Raw genomic sequence first — 21,389 nt, 5'->3', positions numbered from 1 at the left:
CACGGGCGCGCGGCCCAATCGGATAGAGCAAATAATCCCCAGCTGCTCCAAACGGTCCATTTCCTGGTCTACCTTGGCGTGAAGTGCATATGGCGTAGAAATACTGGGGCTGGGCGTTTTCCTCCACATTTATCATGGCCATAGCTCCTTTAATGGTCCCGAGGCCTTCGGCAAAAATTGACGAGAACTTGGGCAGCACTCCGTCTGGTCCATGGGGGTACATCTGGCACACGCATTGCCAATCCAAATGTAGGTGGCGCAGCCAATTGAACCCCAATAGGCTGGGCCCATTGCCTCGGGCTACCACCAACGGTAGGGATGCGGACCGGTCTCCATATGCCATGGGCACATGGGCGTGCTCAAATACCCAAGAACCCCGCGGTATACGTGGCCAGTCGGGCCCCCATGTCGCGAAGCTCTAGTGGCTGAGGACTTGTTTGAATGGCGACGAATGTGCATAGACTGACGACCGAAACTGCCGCTCCCGTGTCTATTTCCATCTCGGTGGGGTGTCCATTTAACAGCAGTGTCACCTGGATAGGTGCCGTTTGTGGTGAATGTATTATGCCAATAATCCATCATTGTATTTGTGTCTGTGCTGTTGCCCTTGTATTTGTATCTGTGCTATGCGGTTGCCCTTGTGGGCTCCTCCTATGGGCCATTGTATGGCATTATCCATCGGGGAACATGTTGGGGCCTGTATGGGCTCCGCCCATGGCTCCTTCCCTTGAAGGGAGGTATGAAGATCAGTCGACCTGTAGGCGGTTCTCAGTATTAGTTTAGTCGCAGGCAGGCACTGTTCTAAGTTGATTAAAGCCACAGTTTACTTCTACTCCCGTCTCGAGTGACTTGATGGTCGCATTACCGGTCTGGTGCCAGTCACACACAGCAGCGGTAGGTTTGGCTCCTCAGCATCCAAGTCCTCCAGCAAATGCATGCAGCCTCTTGGGGGAAATGACGACTTGTTCGTTGCCAGGGGATGACACCCTCACATGATTGTCCGGAGCCTCGTTCCTGGTCTTGATTTCACGCTTGATAGCGGCATCTGTCATCTGGGAACGCTGAGTCGGGGGAAGCTCCACCGTCGCTCCTGGGCAAGTCATGGTGGCGGAACCTGCGGTGGCTTCTGACCTGGTAATTCCCTGTCACCTCGCCTCCGGTATCCGTCGGTCTGTGGTCTCAGCGATGCCCAATGTTCAGGACCGCCAAGCCCTGGAGTTCCTGGAAGCCGCAGTCGGCACTTTCCTGAGCGAGCGTATTGTCGACGGCCTTGTCAAGGATCAGGGGGTCTCCATTAACGGCTTTTGCTGCGTCTCGTGGTGCCGAAGTCCACAAACTAAATGGTCCCACAGCGATTCAGCCAGGGTGGCCCCGAACCAGCAGGGGACAGCCAGTCCCTGTAAACGTATTATATATTCCCCTGTGGATTCCGCTGGCATCTACGATGCGGTATGGAACCGGTATCTTCGGACCATAATCGGTGGCTGTGGATTTAGGTGACAACCCAGTCGATCAGTATGGCGAATGGCAACCCCTGCGGCCTGTCCGGCTAAGTCAAGTTCCTGATAAATGCATAAGTAGGTCCACCAACGGCAGTCAGCAAGGTGATGGTCTGTCGCTCATCACTGGTGATGGTGTTCATGTGGTTAAAAAAAGTTGAGGTCTTTCGAAGTACTGGGCCCAATCATCAAAGTCAGTGTCAAAAAGTTTGAGCTTACCTGTGTAAGCCATGCCTGCCGGTCGGAGAGCGGCCTCCCGAGGTGGTTAAAAAATGATCTGAGCACGTCAAGTGGCGGTGATGTGCTGAGCAGACGCACATCAGGTGGCATTCCTCCCAATCGGAATCAAAATAATGAATTTTGTAGGATTTTTGGCTCAAAAACTCCTCTAAACACAGAAGATATTAACAGTAAAGAAGTAGAAGGAAAGATGCCGGCAAACGGCAGTTCAAAGGGGCAGCAGGAAGGCAAAAAGCAGCGGAAAGGGGCAGGAGCAACGAGCGGACGGACCAGCAGACCCACGAGACGAGGCGGAGGCCCTGGCGAACCCAAGAGGTGGGACGACCGGCGACCCAAACGGCGGAATAAGAACGAGCAATGGCGCCCCCCACCACACCGGGGGATGGATGGAAGACATTCCTAAAAAAAGGAACTGACTGCCATGAGGGAGGCGATTAAAATGGTGTTCCAGGTGTTGGTGAAAGTGGTGGTGACGGAAGCTATGGCCGCCCTCCAACGCACGATAGACGGCCTGGGAAAGAAGGTGGAAGCCCGAAAAAAGATGATCCTGGACCTGGAAAAGGTGTCAACTGATCAGAGTGATAGGATCGTGGCTCTGGAGACTGAGGTGAAGACGTTGGTGGCGGCCCAAGGGAACTTGAAGGGGAAGATCGAGGACCAAGAAAACAGGTCCTGACAGCAAAATGTCTGCATCGTGCCAGAGGGGGTTGTTGGAAGCGACCCAACGGACTACACCGCCCAAATGCTGGGCAACCTAGTCAGGAGGGACAGCTTCCCGAACCCCCCAGAACTCGACAGGGCACACAGGTCGCATGACCAATGATCATCGCGAAGCTGCACCGGTACCAGAGCCGGGAAAAGATCCTCAGGTGAGTTCGAATGAGAAAGTTGTGCACATGGGAAAGACACAGAATTAGGATGTATCAGGATATTGGGGAGGAGCTTGCAAAAAAGAGGGCTGCATTTAATAGGGCAAAATCGGCATTCTATAAGAACGGGGTGAGGTTCGGCATGTTGTACCCGGTCAGACTCTGGGTAACGTACCAGGGGAAAGAACGGGCCGGTTGCACCGTATTTCATAGTTGAACCCGGTACCAGGTTCCCTGTAGGGAGGGAAGCTGCGTACCCCCCGTCGGACAAACGCAGCACCGACCTGCGACTCCGAGCCGGTGTGTCCTGAGGGTCTTGACAGCTTCGCCACCATGGATCGGAACAATCTAGAGAAAGCACAAATGCGCCAACGGTGAGGGCAGCGGGGAGAAAAGACTGAAAGCGGAGGATGAAATGGACCAAGATCTGTTGTATGGACTCGGTGTTTGCGCAGGACTGTACTGCTTTGTTCTCGGATGAAAGCTGGAAGACAGAGAGAAGGGAAAGAGGATAGGGAAACAGGTGAGGGGCAAGGAAGGGAATGGAGACAGGCAGACAGAATGGGGACAGGGCAGGACCAGCCCAGGAAGGGGAGCCACCGTAATAGAAGGGAGGGCTAGCACTGGAAGACAGGCAGTAAGGGGAGCCACGGCGCACCTCTCAGGGGAGAGGGAGCGTCTGGCCAGCGGGGGGGGAGGGGGGGGGCATGACAGAAAGGGGGGAGAATTGAGGTGGGGGAGGCAGGGAAGGGAGGGAACTCACAGAACAGAAAGGAGGCAGAAAGACAGGAAAGGGTTGGCAGCAAATCAAACACAGGCCTCGGCGGACATGGAACAGGCCGAGGAACCAAGATGGCGCCGCAAGCAGCCACTTTAGAGGGTCCTTAAACAAAGGGAGACCCCAGAATGCAGGGGTGCCACCCATGTGGCGTACACATAGCTGGTGGCTATGTTGGGTGCCCCCTGGACAAAGGGAAACCCCGGCGCTGCAGAGCATGTCTCAGTCACTGAGGAGCACGCCGAGGGCGTCGACACGATAGTGCAGACCATGGGGAACCGCCAGGGCTGGCAGAGCCAGATGATGTAGGGGCAGCCGGGGCTCGCACCAGCTACCCCTCCATCCCAAGGTGGACCCCAGGGCCCGAAGGGGACTGAGTGCCAGGCCAGACCGATTCCATGGAGTCGCGGTGGTGAGCATCAGCTACCTTGAGTTCCATTCCCCTGATGAGGCCGCGTCTTGAGATCAGCCCACAGGACAGGGCGGCACGGTTGTGCATGTGCTGCCAAAAAGTGAGCCAGTGCCCTCCAGCCTCAAGAGCCCCCAGAGAAAGCCCGCCGGGGCATCGAAGGCCACAGGACGAGGTAAGCAGCTGGCCGCCTCCACCTTTGATGTGCATCCTGGGGAAACAGCTAGACATAATGGTAGAGCTAGGAAGACCAGGCACGTTGAGCAACACTGAGGGCAAAGGGAGGGAGTGGGGTACTACCATTGGTAGTAGGGTATTAGACAGGACATTAAACACGTTTTTGCACAACCATTATGATGCCTCTGTCATTTTCTTCCGTAATGCGGGCTGGCTCCCAGACCCTTTGCCCATCTCGCCAGGCATTCCCCATCCCCCCACCCCTCCTTCCCTGTGGCATTCACCCACCCTCCATACGTGGACATGTCCCCGGTGCCATGACCCATCCCCTGTGTGTTCAGATGTTGTGCATGTTTGTGGTAGTCACCACTGTTGTATTATATTATATATACTGCACTGCATACGAGGGTATTACGGTAAGGCCCCTGTACTACAGGTACGGGGTAGATCCCTGCCTGCTGGCTACGCCCAGTAGGCGGAGTATAAATTTGTGTGCTCTCCGAACTGCAGCCATTTCGGCAGCCACTGTAGGAGGCCACACATCTCTGTGTAATAAAGCCTCGATTACTCTCTACACTCGTCTCGTCGTAATTGATAGCGCATCAATTTATTACACAGAGATTGTACAAAGATGGATCTCCGCATCAAGCCGGATCGCCTGCAGCTGCATCCTCAAGCAGACAACGCCAAAAAGGACTTTGCACATGGGCTAGCTTGCTTTGAAGCATACATCGGATCTGCGACAGACCCAATCCCAGAAGCACAGAAGCTCCAGATTCTGTACACGCGGCTGAGCTCCGATGTCTTTCCCCTCATCCAGGACACGCCGACCTATGCAGAGGCCATGGCGCTACTGAAGGAGAACTACGCCGAGCAGTCCAACAAGATCTACACCAGGCACCTCCTGTCCACGCGGCACCAACTTCCCGGTGAGTCTGTGGAAGATTTCTGGCGTGCCCTGCTCGCCCTGGTGAGAGACTGTGATTGCCAGGCCGTTTCGGCCGCTGAACATTCTGACCTGCAAATGAGAGACGTGTTCATTACGGGCATAGGGTCGGCCTACATCCGCCAGCACCTCTTAGAAGGGGCTACGCTTGACCTTGCGGCGACCAACAAACTAGCGCTCTCGCTCACAGTCGCCTCACGCAACGTACAGGCGTATGCCCCCGACCGCACGGCCCACCCCTCCTGGGCATCCTGGACCCCGCCAGCGGCCACCCCATTGTGGACCCCATCAGCGACCGCCCCCAGCCAACCGCACGCCTGAGTCGCACGGCAGTCAACCAACCCCGGGGGACCCAAGTGCTACTTCTGCGGATAGACAAAAAACCCCGGCAGCGCTGCCCGGCGTGGAGCGCGCTCTGCAAGGCCTGCGGCAAGAAAGGACATTTCGCTGCAGTGTGCCAGGCCCGCTCAATCGCCGCTATTGTCCCTGCACCCCCCGCGTGCAGCCAGTGGGTGCCGCCATCTTCCTCGACTCAGACCACGTGCGGCCCGTGGGCGCCGCCATCTTGCTCCCCTCACAACACGTGCGGCCCGTGGGCATCGTCATTCTGCTTGCTTCGCAACTAATGGGCGGAGCCATCTTGCCTGCCTCAGGACACGTGCGGCCCGTGGGCGCCGTCACATTCCCCACCTCAGGACCCCTGCCCGTCGAGCACGTCATTGGGCCGCTCATCGCCTGCAACCGCCAACGACCAGCCGCGTCTCGCCTCCATCACGATCGACCAGTCCCGACCGCACAACCTCGCGACCGCGTCTACAAAGGTGAAGGTCGGCGGGCATGAGATATCCTGCCTTCTGGACTCCGGGAGCACTGAGAGCTTCGTCCACCCCGATACGGTAAAGTGCTGCTCCCTCGCGGTACACTGCATTAACCAAAGAATCTCCCTAGCCTCTGAATCCCACTCCGTGGCGATCCGGGGGTACTGCATCGCCACCCTCACCATCCAGGGCGTAGAGTTCAGCGGCTTCCGACTCTCCGTCCTCCCCAACCTCTGCGTTGCCTTGCTACTAGGCCTGGACTTCCAGTGCAACTTCCACAGCCTAACCCTGAAATATAGCAGGCGCCTACCACCCCTTACTGTCTGCGGCCTCACGACCCTTAAGGTTGACCCGCCTTCTCTATTTGCAAACCTCACCCCGGATTGCAAACCTGTCGCCACCAGGAGCAGACGGTACAGCGCCCAGGACAGGACCTTCATCAGGTCTGAGGTCCAGCGGCTGCTGCGAGTGACGAATGTGATATAAAATAGTTACTTTAGAGATATTAGTTAATGTAATGTAGAGGTAGGCCAGTTTAATTCTGGTTAGTTCACAGACAAAGGATTTCAGACCGCATGGAAAAGCAGGAAGAGGTGTGTCCACCAAAGCAGGAGAAAAGGTTGCTGAGTAATAGGGGCCAGAGGAAGGGATTGGAAGTGAGCCAATCAGAATAGATCAAACAGGTCAGGAGGGATATAGGATGACCTATGGGCGTCGAGTATGTGAAACTTGATGCCATTTGAATGTATCAGTACAGATTCCTTTGTCTCATATCCTCACTTGATTCCAGAAGTCCATGGAGCAGTATGTGCTTCATGCTCCTAGGAATTGAGGAAAGCTTGCAAGCTAAATAAAATAACTAATGCTGTACCTGCAAATCCATCTCGACTTTTATTGAGGCCAGACTGACGGGTAAAGAAACTTGGGATTCAACACGAGAAGGTATCATCAAGGCCAGCAACAGCCCCTGGAGAGCATAAATGGTAGTGGTGAAAACGGGGGAGAAAAACAGGATGGTCGTTGACGACAGTCAGACCATCAATCGGTACACGCAGCTCGACGCGTACCCCCCTCCCACGCCTATCTGATATGGTCAATCAGATTGCACAGTACCGGGACCTCTCGACAGTGGACCTGAAATCTGCCTACCACCGGCTCCCCATTCGCAAGGCGGATGGAGGGTTCCCTTCAGCGTCACTAAAGGGGTCTCGGTCTTCCAATGGTAGATGGACCGAATAGTTGACCGGTACGGACTGCGGGCCACTTTCCCGTACCTGGATAATGCCACCATCTGCAGCCAGCAGGACCATGATGCTAACTTTTCCAAATTTCTCCACACAGCCAAACTCCTCAACCTAACCTACAACAAGGAGAAGTGTGTGTTCAGCGCAAACCGATTAGCCATCCTCGGTGATGTGGTTCAGAACAGAGCCCGACCCCGATCGCATGCGCCCCTTAATGGATCTCCCCCTTCCCCACTGCCCCAAGGCCCTCAAACGATGCATGGGGTTCTTTTCATAATATGCACAGTGGTCCCTAACTATGCGGACAAGGCCCGCCCAATCATCCACTCCACCGGTTTCCCACTAATGGCCAAGGCTCACCAGGCCTTCAACTGTATCAAGGCCGACATCGCCAAGGCCGCGATGCACCCGGTCGACAAGACGCTCCCCTTCCAAGTCGAGAGCGATGCATGTGACGTCGCTCTGGCCGCCACCCTCAACCAGGCAGGCAGGGTGGTGGCATTCTTTTCCCGCACCCTACATGCCTCCGAAATCCGGCACTCCTCCGTCGAAAAGGAGGCCCAAACTATCGTTGAAGCTATGCGGCACTGGAGGCATTACCTGGCTGGCAGGAGATTCATTCTCCTCACAGACCAATGGTTGGTTGCCTTCATGTTTAACAACACACAGCGGGGTAAGATCAAAAATGATAAGATCTTGCGGTGGAGGATCAAGCTCCCCACCTTTAATCACGAGATTTTGTATCGCTCGGTAAGCTCAACGAGCCCCCAGATGCCCTGTCCCGAGGTACATGTGCCAGAGCACAAGTGGACTGACTCCGGACCCTGCACGACGATCTCTGTCACCCAGGCGTCACCTGCTTTTATCATTTCATTAAGGCCCGCAATCTGCCCTACACCATCGAGGAAGTCAGGGCTGTCACCAGAGACTGCCAGGTCTACACGGAGTGTGAACCGCACTTCTACCGGCCAGACCGTGCGTGCCTGGTGAAGGCCTCCCGCCCCTTTGAACGCCTCACCTTGGACTTCAAAGGGCCCCTCCCCTCAACCGACCGCAACACGTATTTTCTCAATGTGGTCGACGAATATTCCAGATTCCCCTTCGCCATCCCATGCCCCGATATAACGTCTGCCACCGTCATCAAAGCCCTCAACACCACCTTCGCTCTGTTCGGTTTCCCCGCCTACCTCCACAGCGACCGGGGATCCTCATTTATGAGCGATGAGCTGCGCCAGTACTTGCTCAACAGGGGCATTGCCTCGAGCAGGATGACCAGCTACAACCCCCGGGGAAACGGGCAGGTGGAGCAGGAGAATGGGACAGTCTGGAAAGCCGTCCAGCTGGCCCTACAGTCCTGCAATCTCCCGGCCTCCCGCTGGCAGGATGTCCTGCCCGACGCACTTCACTCCATTCGGTCGCTCCTGTGCACGGCGACTAACGAAACCCCCCATGAACGTCTCCTTGCCTTCCCCAGGAAGTCCACCTCCGGGGTTTCGCTCCCAACGTGGCTGCCAACTCCAGGACCCGTTTTCCTCCGCAAGCACGTGCGGTTCCACAAGGCGGACCCGTTGGTTGAGAGGGTACAGCTACTCCACGCAAACCCGCAGTACGTCTACGTAGCGTACCCCGACGGCCGCCAAGATACAGTCTCCCTCATGGTCCTGGCACCAGCTGGGTCCCCACATAACCCCCTTCTGCCCCGGCGCCACCCTCCCTTCCCCCAGCGCACCCCACCACAGCCCACGCTCCAGGACAATCCGTCCTCCCCTTGGTCCCACCCGGGGATAAAGAGGATGTCGACACGCTCCCGGAGTCACCGACGACCGAGCCGACGCCTGACTAACCACCAGCACTGCGGCGCTCTCAATGACGGATCAAGGCACTCCACCGTCTAAATTTGTAACCTTCTCTGAAATCTTTAATGACAACCTGTATATAAATAGTTTTCCACCACCCCCGCTGGACTCATTTTTACCAGGGGGTGAATGTGGTAGTCACCACTGTTGTATTATATTGTATATACTGCACGAGGGTATTACGGTAAGGCCCCTGTACAGCATGTACGGGGGTAGATCCCTGCGTTTGACCGAGAGCGCAACGAGTCCGGAGAATCTTGTGCATAGTCTTTGAATTGCTATTCATTGATTATTGTAATTTTATTAACAAGACAATCAGTTCAAGCAAATATATTACTAAAACTGAACATAGAAGATCATGATGGAACCTATTTAGCCAAAGTTTAACTCTGCATGTGGATGGATTTTGAATGAGTTCAAATGTTTCCCATCAATTCAGCATAAATCTCAACCGCCTATTCTTCAATGTTACTGAGTAACCATTGGTGTAATTTCCTGTGCTAGTGTAATCAGGATGATGGACCCAAAATTAGACACATCTATTTGGTCATTTTGCCAATGTCTATTTACACATATGACAGGATTTTTCAGATGGCAGGCTTTGTGCCCTGCCACCCAATGAGTTCATGGGGAATTTATCCCCACTGATACCGACTGTCCGCAGCCATCTATTCTGCAGGGCATTAATTGGTTTCCAGACCATCTGGAGAGGAAGTGTTGACGTGGCCAACTGCCAGCCGACTGGATGACCGGCAGCTCTGTAGACCTAGAGGCCCTAGTTCAAGCAGTGGCCAATGCTGGGCCTACAGCCAGTCCCCAAAAAGAAGAGCTATATGGAGGCAGACTGAAGGTTAGTCCAGGGTATCAGCGAGGCCTGGCTAGCAGGCCTCAGCACAAAAATGAGAGGATAAGGGGTGGCATTTGACCGGCCGGAGAGAGGGTTAAAGGAGGCTACTTTTGGAGTGGGGGGTGCCACCAATAAGCCCTCAAAGGGACCCTCATAGGCAGTATCCACCTTGCCTGACATCAGCTCGTGCAGCTAATGCTGTAGGGCTTAGTGTGCGCCTCCCCACAGGTAAAATAACGTCCACAGCAGGATGAGGCACTTAATTGATAATTAATTGATTACTTAAGAGCTTCAATAGACACATGGTGCCCCCCCAACCACTGTAAGATGGGTCAGGGGAGGGGGTGTAAGTGGCCTGGCAGGCCCTGTGCTTCATTTTACAAGACCCCCACCTTCAAACCCACTGGCGTGACGCACTATCAATTACGACGAGACGAGAGTAGAGAGTAATGGAGGCTTTATTACACAGAAATGTGTGGCCTTCTACAGCTGCTGCCGAAATGGCTGCAGTTTAAAGAGCACACACATTTATACTCACCTACTGGGCGGAGCCAGTAGGCAGGGATCTACTCCCGTACATGCAGTACAGGGGCTTTACCGTAATACCCTCGTATGCAGTGTAGTATATAAAATATAATACAATAGTGGTGACTACCACATTCACCCCCTGTTAGAATTGAGTCCTGCGGGGGTGGTGGAAAACTATTTACATACAGGTTGTCATTAAAATTTCTGACAAGGTTACAAATTTAGACGGTCAGGCACCTTGATCTGTCGTTGAGAGCGCCACAGTGCTGGTGGCGAGTCAGGCATCGGCTCGGGCGTCGGTGACTCCGGAAGCATGTCGACATCCTCTTCATCCCCGGGTGGGACCAAGGGGAGGACGGATTGTCCTGGAGCGCAGGCTGTGTTGGAGTGCCCTGGGGGAAGGGAGCGTGGCGCCGGGGTAGAGAGGGGGGGGGGGGACCCAGCTGGTGCCAGGTCCCTGAGGGAGACTGTGTCTTCGCAGCCGTCGGGGTACGCTACGTAGGCCTACTGCGGTTTGCGTGGAGTAGATGTACCCTCTCAACCAACGGGTCCGCCTTGTTGAGCCGCACGTGCTTGCGAAGGAGAACAGGTCCTGGCGCTGCCAGCCACGTTGGGAGCGAAACACCAGAGGTGGACTTCCTGGGGAAGGCCAAGAGATGTTAATGGAGGGTTTTGTTAGTTGCCGTGCACAGGAGCGACCGAATGGAGTGAAGTGTATTGTGGAGGACCCCCTGCCAGCGGGAGGCCAGGAGATTTCTGGACTGTAGGGCCAGCTGGACGGCCTTCCAGACCGTCCCATTCTCCCGCTCCACCTGCCCGTTTCCCCGGGGGTTGTAGCTGGTCATCCTGCTCGAGGCAATGCCCCTGGTCAGCAGGTACAGGCGCAGCTTATCGCTCATAAATAAGGATCCCCGGTCGCTGTGGACGTAGGCAAGGAAACCGAACAGAGCGAAGATGGTGTTGAGGGCTTTGATGACGGTGGCAGACGTCATATCGGGGCATGGGATGGCGAAGGGGAATCTGGAATATTCATCGACCACATTGAGATAATACGTATTGCAGTTGATGGAGGGGACGGCCCTTTGAAGTCCACACTGAGGCGTTCAAAGGGGCGGGAGGCCTTCACCAGGCGCGCACGGTCTGGCCGGTAGAAGTGCGGTTTACACTCCGCGCAGGCCTGGCACACTCTGGTGATAGCCCTGACTTCCTCGATGGAGTAGGGCAGATTGCGGGCCTTAATGAAGTGATAAAAGCGGGTGACCCCTGGGTGACAGAGATCGTTGTGCAGGGTCCGGAGTCAGTCCACTTGTGCGCTGGCACATGTACCTCAGGACAGGGCATCGGGTGGCTCGTTGAGCTTACCAGGGCGATACAAAACCTTGTAATTAAAGGTGGAGAGCTCGATCCTCCACCGCAAGATCTTATCATTTTTGATCTTGCCCCGCTGTGTGTTGTTAAACATGAAGGTAACCGACCATTGGTCTGTGAGGAGAGTGATTCTCCTGCCGGCCAGGTAATGCCTCCAGTGCCGCACAGCTTCAACGAAAGCTTGGGCCTCCTTTTCGACGGAGGAATGCCGAATTTCGGAGGCATGGAGTGCGCGGGAAAAGAATGCCACGGGCCTGCCTGCCTGGTTGAGGGTGGCGGCCAGAGCGACGTCTGATGCATCGCTCTCAACTTGGAAGGGGAGCGTCTCATCGACCGCGTGCATTGCGGCCTTGGTGATGTCGGCCTTGTTACAGTTGAACGCCTGGTGAGCCTCTGCCATCGGTGGGAAATCGGTGGAGTGGATGAGTGGATGGGCCTTGTCCGTATAGTTAGGGACCCACTGGGTGTAGTACGAAAAGAACCCCAGGCATCGTTTGAGGGCCTTGGGGCTGTGGGGAAGGGGGTGATCCATGCGGATGCGCATACGATCGGGGTCGGGCCCTAGAACTTCGTTCTGGACCACATAGACGTGGATGGCCCATCGGTTTGTGCTGAACACACACTTCTCCTTGTTGTAGGTTAGGTTGAGGAGTTTAGCGGTGAGGAGAAATTTGGAAAGGTTAGCGTCGTGGTCCTGCTGGTCATGGCTGCAAATGGTGACGTTATCCAGGTACGGGAAAGTGACCCGCAGTCCGTACCGGTCACCCATTCGGTCCATCTGCCGTTGGAAGACCGAGACCCCGTTAATGACGTTGAAGGGAACCCCAAGGAAATGGTAAAGGCGGCCGTCCGCTTCAAACGCGGTGTACGGGCAGTCCGCCTTGTGAATGGGGAGCTGGTGGTAGGCAGATTTCAGGTCCACTGTCGAGAAGACCCGGTACTCTGATTGACCATATCAGATATGCGTGGGAGAGGGTACCGATTGATGGTCTGACTGTAGTCAACGACCATCCTGTTTTTCTCCCCCATTTTCTGTTGCTGGCCTCGATGATACCTTCCCGCAGCAGCCACTGGCCCTTAGCTCCTGGTGAAGGTCCTGTCCTGGGCGCTGTACCGTCTGCTCCTGGTGGCGACGGGTTTGCAATCCGGGTTGAGGTTTGCAAACAGAGAAGGTGGGTCGACCTTAAGGGTCGTGAGGCCGCATACAGTAAGGGGTGGTAGGCGCCTGCCATATTTCAGGGTTAGGCTGTGGAAGTTGCACTGGAAGTCCAGGCCTAGTAGCAAGGCAACGCAGAGGTTGGGGAGGATGGAGAGTCGGAAGCCGCTGAACTCTACGCCCTGGATGGTGAGGGTGGCGATGCAGTACCCCCGGATCGCCACGGAGTGGGATCCAGAGGCCAGGGAGATTCTTTGGTTAATGCAGTGTACCGCGAGGGAGCAGCACTTTACCGTATCGGGGTGGATGAAGCTCTCAGTGCTCCTGGAGTCCAGAAGGCAGGATATCTCGTGCCTGTCGACCTTCACCTTTGTCGATGCGGTCGCGAGGTTGTGAGGTCGGGACTGGTCGATCGTGACGGAGGCGAGACGCGGCTGGTCGTTGGCGGTTGCAGGCGATGAGCGGCCCGATGAGATGCTCGGCGGGCAGGGGTCCTGAGGCAGGGAAGATGGCGGCGCCCACGGGCCGCTCGTGTCCTGAGGAAGGCAAGATGGCTCCGCCCATTGGTTGTGAGGCAAGCAAGATGGCAGTGCCCACGGGCAGCACGTGTTGTGAGGGGAGCAAGATGGCGGCGCCCACGGGCCGCGCGTTGTCTGAGGCGAGGAAGATGGCGGCGCCCACTGGCCGCACATGGGGGGTGCAGGGACAATAGCGGCGATTGAGCGGGCCTGGCACACTGCAGCGAAATGTCCTTTCTTGCCGCAGGCCTTGCAGAGCGCGCTCCGCGCCGGGCAGCGCTGCCGGGAGTATTGTGTCTGTCCGCAGAAGTAGCACTTGGGTCCCCCGGGGTTGGTTGGCTGCCGCACGGTGCTGGCGTGCGGTTGGCTGGGGGCGGTCGCTGATGGGGTCCATGATGGGGTGGCCGCTAGCAGGGTCCACGATGCCCAGGATGGGTGAGCCGTGCGGTCGGGGGCATACGCCTGTAAGTTGCGTGAGGCAACTGTGAGCGAGAGCGCTAGTTTCTTGGTCACCGCGAGGTCAAGCGTAGCCCCTTCTAAGAGGCGCTGGCGGATGTAGGCCGACCCTATGCCCGTAATGAACGCATCACTCATTAGCAGGTTAGAATGTTCAGCAGCTGAAATGGCCTGGCAATCACAGTCTCTCACCAGGGCAAGCAGAGCACGCCAGAAATCTTCCACAGACTCACCGGGAAGTTGGTGCCACGAGGACAGGAGGTGCCTGGCGTAGATCTTGTTGGTCTGCTGAACTTAGTTCTCCTTCAGTAGCACCATGGCCTCTGCATAGGTAGGCGCCTCCTGGATGAGGGGAAAGACATCGGAGCTCAGTCGCATGTACAGAATCTGGAGCTTCTGGGATTGGGTCTGTCGCAGATCCGATGTATGCTTCAAAGCAAGCTAGCCAATGTGCGAAGTCCTTTTTGATGTTGTCTGCTTGAGAATGCAGCTGCAGGTGATCCAGCTTGATGCGGAGATCTATCTTTGTAAAATCTCTGTGTAATAAATTGATGCACTATCAATTACGACGAGACGAGAGTAGAGAGCAATCGAGGCTTTATTACACAGAGATGTGTGGCCTCCTACAGCTGCTGCTGAAATGGCTGCAGTTCGGAGAGCACACACATTTATACTCTGCCTACTGGGCGGTGCCAGCAGGCAGGGATCTACCCCCGTACCTGTAGTACAGGGGCCTTATCGTAATACCCTCATATGCAGTGCAGTATATACAATATAATACAACAGTGGTGACTACTACGCGGGGGAACCATAAATTTTCTGCCAATCTCATTAACATGTGCCAGAACCTGAAATTAGATATAGGCAAGCAGAAACAAGCAGAAATAAACAGGACCAAGCAACCGGCAAACTCACACCATGGGTAGAATTTAACATTGACGATGGAGATCTTTTCTGCTGGCTGGAGAACCACACTGCCTCTGTTATACCACCATCTTCTCAAGGGAAATTCGGGATGGGCAAATGATGACCACATCCCTTGAATTAATTTTTTTAAAGTGCTCATGTTATATAGTAGTTTTACTCAGCAAAGCTGTCCATCAATATACAGCTAATGGAGTACTGCATATATATATATATATGTACTTCATATGAAATGCTATATTGAAGTACTATACAAATATCCCTCATATCACAAAAATACCCTGTGAGAATGGTTGCTTTTCAACACCACTTACAGATGATCAAAAATACAATATATATGTATAATAGCACCACATTCATCAAAACAAGTAATTGAGCACAGTGAAGTTTTAAACTAAATATTTTGGGTTGTTTTAAGCCTGGAAAACTGATTATTCTAACTATGTGTACACTGATATTTTAAAAACGATCTTTCTGTTGAATGATTTCATTGTTACTTTTCCTTATTCTTCAGGAATCTGCCCCGTGCCATTTTTATTTCGGTGCCCTTGGTGATTGTCTTTTACATTCTGACAATTGTGGCTTATTACGGTGCGTTAGATCCAAATGCCATTATCCAGAGTGAGGCTTTAGCAGTGGTAAGTGCATTTGATAATTACATTTTTGAACATTCCTACTAAATATTTCAGACTGAAGAAAATGCTAGAAACAGGAATTTAAAACTTTGTTTCCTCAGGGTCATGATTGATGAAATCTGTGTTGGGAATTCTAGAGGAGAAAAAAACAAAATAAATATGTTACATTACTTAAAAATTGAGACAGGTACTTGGAGAAATAAATTCTTGGCTGGAGTAGAGTTTTCTAAAAGGGAAGTGGTTGACAACTTGCTCATACATGGTCAATGCAACTTGGACTGGAGGGCAGAGGGGAGCAGGGGCAGGAGGCAGGGACAGTGGGTATGGGTAAATTACTCAAGAGTGGAGAAATGGAACATGGCACATCTGGAGTAGAGAACAAATGAGAGTAATGTAATATAAACATGTTTGGGCAAAGCAAAGTTTAATATGGGACGGAGAACTATATCACCAACAATATGATGGAGAGTCGCATGACCTAGATTGCATACAGTAGTAGTTTAGCAGAAGCCAGCATGGAGATAGCACCCATACAGGGCAGTACTTTGGAGTAGTGGTTAAACACTTCATGTTCAACCATGCAAGCCTTCAAACTTCTGTCAGACACCAAACACCCTTTACAATATGGTGGCAGTGAAGGATGGATCCCAAAAGCATGAAAATATCAAAAAACTGCAGTCTGACCTGTGAGAAAACCCCAAATTAAAGACACAGCTGGAAATCGCCGAGGAAAGTTCCATTGCCAGACCTGGTCGATTGCAGATGCAGAGTCAATGGACCTGGCCAGATCACAAAACGCTGAGCAAAGTTCAAGAAAGCAAAAAGGCTAAGGGCGAGATTCTCCGACCCCCCCAGCAGGTAGCAGAATGGCCGTTGGTCGCCGTGAATTCCGCCCCCGCCGCCCGCCAAAGTCTCCGAAGGGAGAAAAGTCGGCGGGGCGTCAATGGCGCCGCACACCTCGGAGAATGGCACGGGTGGGCGCAAGGCAATGGATTTTGGGGCTGCCGATATTCTCTCGTCCGGATGGGCCGAAGTCCCGCCGACGTGATAACGGGTCACGTCAGCGTAAATCAAACCACCTTTCAATCGGCGTCCATGCCGGGGAGGAGGATGGGGTCCGTGCCGGGGAGGAAGATTGGGTTTCGTGCCGGGGAGGGACGTTGGGGGGGGGGGGGGGGGGCAAGTGAGTTGGTCCACCTGGCCAGGTGCCAGCCTCCAACAGTCAGACCCATGCGGTCCATGCCACCTGACTGGGGGGAGAAGGGGGTATGGGCAATGATGACATGTCGTCGTTCTCTCCCCCCCCCCCCCCCCCCCCCCCCCCCCGCCGTCATGTTTTCCGATCAGCCAGCGATGTTGGCCGCCGTGGCAGCAGCCACTAATGTCCATGTTGCCCTGGATGAGGAGGAGCGTGCCAGAGAGGCGGCGCAGGCTGCCGCAGAGGGGCAGGCGGCAGCCGACCAGGCTGGAGGGACACCTGACCGACAGGACGAGGAGGACGTCGCGGCCCCACGGCAACGGAGGCACCCGAGGGCGCCCCGTGTGTACCGGCCCCGGCAGTCATACCAAGACCTCACGGACCGAGAATGCAGGAGGAGACTCCGGATGAGCCGGGAAACCGTGGCACACATCTGCCACCTGCTAGCACACCTGTCACCGCGTGGCACTGGCGGGGGACACCCTCTCCCCGTGTCCGTCAAGGTTACGGTGGCCCTGAACTTTTATGCAACGGGGTCATTCCAGGCACCGAGTGGGGACCTGTCCGGCATATCGCAGACATCGGTGCACCGGTGCATCCGGGCAGTGACAGACGGCCTATATGCCATGGCGCACCGCTACATCCGCTTCCCTGTGGACCGGGCCAGCCAAGATGCCCGGGCCGTGGGCTTCTCTGCCGTGGCCGGGTTCCCCATGGTCCAGGGCGCGATTGATGGGATGCACGTCGCCGTGCGGCCACCTGCAGATAACAGGGCCGTGTTCACCAATAGGAAGGGGACATATTTGATGAACATACAGGTGGTCTGCGACCACCGCATGATGATCCTGCACGTCTGCGCCCGGTACCCGGGCAGTGTACACAACTCATACGTGTTGTCGCGGTCATACATCACCGGCATGTACGAGGGACGCCATCCCCGGCTGATGGGCTGGTTGCTGGGCGACAGGGGCTACCCATTGCAATCGTGGCTGATGACGCCTATACGGAGGCCACGCAATGAGGCGGAGAACCGCTACAATGATGCCCATGTAGCGACAAGGGGAGTGATAGAGAGGTGCTTTGGCGTGCTGAAGATGCGTTTCAGGTGCCTGGACCTCTCTGGGGGCGCCCTCCAGTATCGGTCAGATAGGGTCGGCCGCATCATTGTGGTGTGCTGCGTCCTGCACAACATAGCCCAGCAGAGGGGCGATGTGCCGCAGGCAGAAGAGGGCGGAGTGGAGGAGCAGCAGGAAGAGGCGCAGTCCTCCCCAGATGAGGGGGATGGGGGAAATGGTCAGGGCAGACCGGCTAGACACGGGCGGGTGGCTGTCCACCGTTACCGGCTGGGCCAGCGGGCACGGGACAGGCTGATAGCCGCCTGCTTCACTGACTAGATGGGCGTGGGAATCGGGTAGTATGGCCACAGACCGCACACCATGGCAACAGCCAACCACCCACAAACCCCACCCATCCACCCACACAGCACCCTCACCCCCCTCCCCAACCCCACCCACCCCACCCGCATGCACACCACCCCCCCATTGCCGATCCACCTGCGGCACAACGGCCGGGCTCACACAGTTGCCAGTGGACGCGTGTCTATTGCAGGCCATGGAGGATGATGACAACCCACCCTGCGATGAGCTCCTGGCTCCACATCGTTGGACTATGTCTGACCCATGGCCACAGTACCACCATCCACCCGGACCATCCCTGCATGCGGCTGTGACACTGCAGCGCACGGTCCCGTCCTCTGCCCGGGGCGATGTTGATGGTGGCCCAGGGGGAAGGGGGCAGACTCACCTGGGGCTGAGGTAAGACCACCCCTCACACACACTTGCGCTCAACGTACATGACACCTCTGCACGCTTTGGACAGAGCACAAAGGCAGTTTCTGTAGGTGTAACATTGACTTTAATAACGAAAGGAGTTCATGCACGTGCCCTAGCCCCTAAAACTTATCTGTGCCCTGCACCCGTGCCAACTTACTCAGTGTCTAATTGTTTGGCCTTACGGACCCTATGACTACGTCTATGTGGTTCCCCAGACGGTACAGCAGAATTGGAGGTGGACTCCTGTGATTGCTGCTCTCTGACACGGGATCCCTTTGGCGGCCGTTTCCTGGGGCGTCCTGGCCTAGATGGGCGACTGGGATTGCAAGCTGCCAGCCTGTCCTGCCCGTTGCCCACCCGACGCACCTGGGACGGAAGGGGGGGAGTCCAAGGTGTTGAGGTGTTCTGGGACCTCCCCTACAATGGGGCCCGGAACTGGCTCCTGCACCTCCTCCTCCCTCGGGGTGCCCGATGGCCCCCAGGCCTCTACATGGGTGGAGGATGCGAACGGACTGGCCATCCAACGCCCCCCCGACATCTGGCGCTGCCAGTCCTGGAGGCCCGTGCTAGTATCGACAGGGGTCTGCAGGTTTGCAGCCATGGAGCTCAGGGGATTGGCAAACCCTGTCTGTGACTGTGCGACACCGGCTCGCACATGGGCAATGGCGCCGATGCCCTCAGCGATGGCCTGCAGAGACATGGCCATGGCCTGCAGAGACTGGGCTATGGACTGTTGAGACTGGGCCATGGCCTGCTGAGACTGGGCCATGGCCTGCTGAGGCTGGGCCATGGCATTGAGCGCCTCTGCCATCTGCCGCTGGCGCTGGCTCATGGCCTCCTGTGAGAGGGCAGCCATGCCCTGGGCCACAGACGCCGCCTGCACGGAAAGCCCCAGGCCTCGCAAACCGTTCCCCATGTCTGACACCGTCGCACCCATTGCATCTACCGCGGACGCCTCCCGTGTGGTGTTGGCCTGGGTGGCACGCATGACCGGCACCATTCCCAGCTCCTGGACGCGGGTGGACTCCTCCACCTGCGACTGCAGCCGCCGCAACCCGGCCGTCACCTTCTTCGCTCATCTCAGGTTCGGTGGTTGCATCGGATCTATGGGTGGGTGTGGTAACTCCAGGAACCCGGGATCCATCTGGGCGGCAGATGTTCGCTTGGGCTGGGCTGCCCTCCAACCGCCCGGGGCCCCTCTGCTGCTCCTACCTCCACCTGCTGTACCGGGACGGCTGTGTTGTGCGCACCAGTAAGTGTACCAGAGACCTCATCACTAAAGTGCCCAACCGAGGTGAGTGTTTCTGCGATGGTGGAGGGTGTTGGTGACAGCAGTGGCGTTGTGTCGTGCGCATCGTCCCACTCTGAGTCCATGGCACTTTGGGGTGGCAGTTCGTCTCCGCCCATCCAATCTGTGTCACTGTCCTGTATTTCAGTTTCCTGGGTAGTGGTGTCCTGGGTAGTGGTGTCCTGGATAGTGGTGTCCTGGGTAGTGGTGTCCTGGGTAATGGTTTCGTGGCTCGGCTGTGACGGGGGCCTGTGGCTGCCCCTCTCGTCGCTGGGTGGCACACGCCTGCGTCGTCGCACCCGCACGAGATGGGGGCGTCGTCTCCCTGTTGCTCCAGGTCTCTCCATCTCCAGTGGTCTCCAAGGGGCATCCTGCGGGCGTCGCATGCCAGAGGGTCCGGGTCTCTCCGTCTCCCGTGGTCTCCGAGGGGCATCATGCGGGCGGTCTGCATCTGCGGGGATGGGTGCCTCGACGTTTGCTCCTGCGATACACAATGAAGCATGCATGGTTAGACACGCAGGCAGTGATCAGGTGATATGGGGGAGGGGGATATAGGGGAGAGGGGATATGGGGACGGGCTGTCGGTGGCTCACTTGCTGGTGGGCCCCCGACCTCGGCATCAGCAACCTCACGGTCCTCAGGTCCACCAGCCAGTTCCAGGGCCCTTCCCTCATGTTCGGCCAATGGCCTCTCATCAGCGGGGCCTCCTCCAGTCCTCACATGCTCCCTGGTGTTGTGTGCGCGTTTCTCCTGTGGGGGGTGGGGGGGGGGGGGGGGGGCTGGCAGGGGTAAAAGGCAACAGTGTTAGATAGGTATATGAATGCACGCCATCAGTTGCGCGTGTATTGCAGAGATTAAGGTTAGGGCTGGATTCACTTGGGGAAATGGGGGAAGGCAGATATGGGGGAGGGGGGATATGGGGAGGGGGGACATGGGAGAGGGGGATATGGGGGAGGGGGGATATGGGGAGGGGGGATATGGGGGAGGGGGGATATGGGGGAGGGGGGATATGGGGGATATGGATATCGGACGGGGGGAGGCTCACCCTGGCTGCTCTGACGAGGTCATTCACCTTCTTGTGGCACTGGGTGCCTGTCCGTGGTGTCAGGGCCACAGCGGTGACGGCCTCTGCCACCTCCCTCCACAGACGCCAGCTGTGGCGTTGGGCAACTCTGCGGCCGTGCCCGGGATACAGGGCCTCCCTCCTCTGCGTCCAGGAGCGCCTCAATGTCACGAGACTGGAACCTCGGGGCTGAGCGGTGGGCGGCCATCCGGTCGGGTGTTCTGGTCGGGTGGGGGGAGCAGCGTCCTTAATGAGCCGTCAAGCCATGAACCACGTGAGCCAGCGCGGATAGCGTCACGTCGCTGCTAGCCCATTCCGGGCCGGAGACTTTGCGACGTTTGGGGCAGCGTGTTGCAGGTGGGATTTGCGCCATTTTTGCCGCCGGTCGGCGGACTTTGCGCCGATAACGGAGAATTTCACCTTAAAAGACAGGAGAATAATTCCCTCTGCAGATGAAAATAAGGTCCTGAGTGAACGCCAAGTCAAGGGACCTAGTCAGATCACAAAAGGGAAAGAAAAATTCACTAAAAGGCTGAACTTACTTTTTAAAAATCATCAGGGCACTAACCAGACAGAGCATACAGGTTTTTAAAACAGCACAGCTGGAGGAACTCTGCAGCTGAGTCTGAAGTCAGTACTATGCAACATGGTAGCTGAGTTTGAATGAATGAAAGATATTCTTAAAACAGCAACCTTCAATTCCATTCTCTGAACTTAAAAAACCAAGGGCGGAATTCTCC

General features: G+C 55.9%; 1 protein-coding gene across 1 annotated transcript in view; it reads left to right on the top strand.

Moving 5' to 3' along the window:
* The window catches only part of LOC140430237 (Y+L amino acid transporter 2-like), a 322,420-nt gene that overhangs the window by 182,401 nt on the left and 118,630 nt on the right, over positions 1 to 21,389 (top strand). The window contains exon 4 of the mRNA XM_072517666.1: positions 15,148 to 15,271. Within this exon, the coding sequence (XP_072373767.1) occupies positions 15,148 to 15,271 (124 nt within the window). The remainder of the gene's footprint in view (positions 1 to 15,147; positions 15,272 to 21,389) is intronic.

This window comes from Scyliorhinus torazame, chromosome 10, assembly GCF_047496885.1.
Source record: "Scyliorhinus torazame isolate Kashiwa2021f chromosome 10, sScyTor2.1, whole genome shotgun sequence".
NCBI lineage: Eukaryota > Metazoa > Chordata > Chondrichthyes > Carcharhiniformes > Scyliorhinidae > Scyliorhinus > Scyliorhinus torazame.
This window is presented reverse-complemented; position numbering and strand designations above follow the sequence as displayed.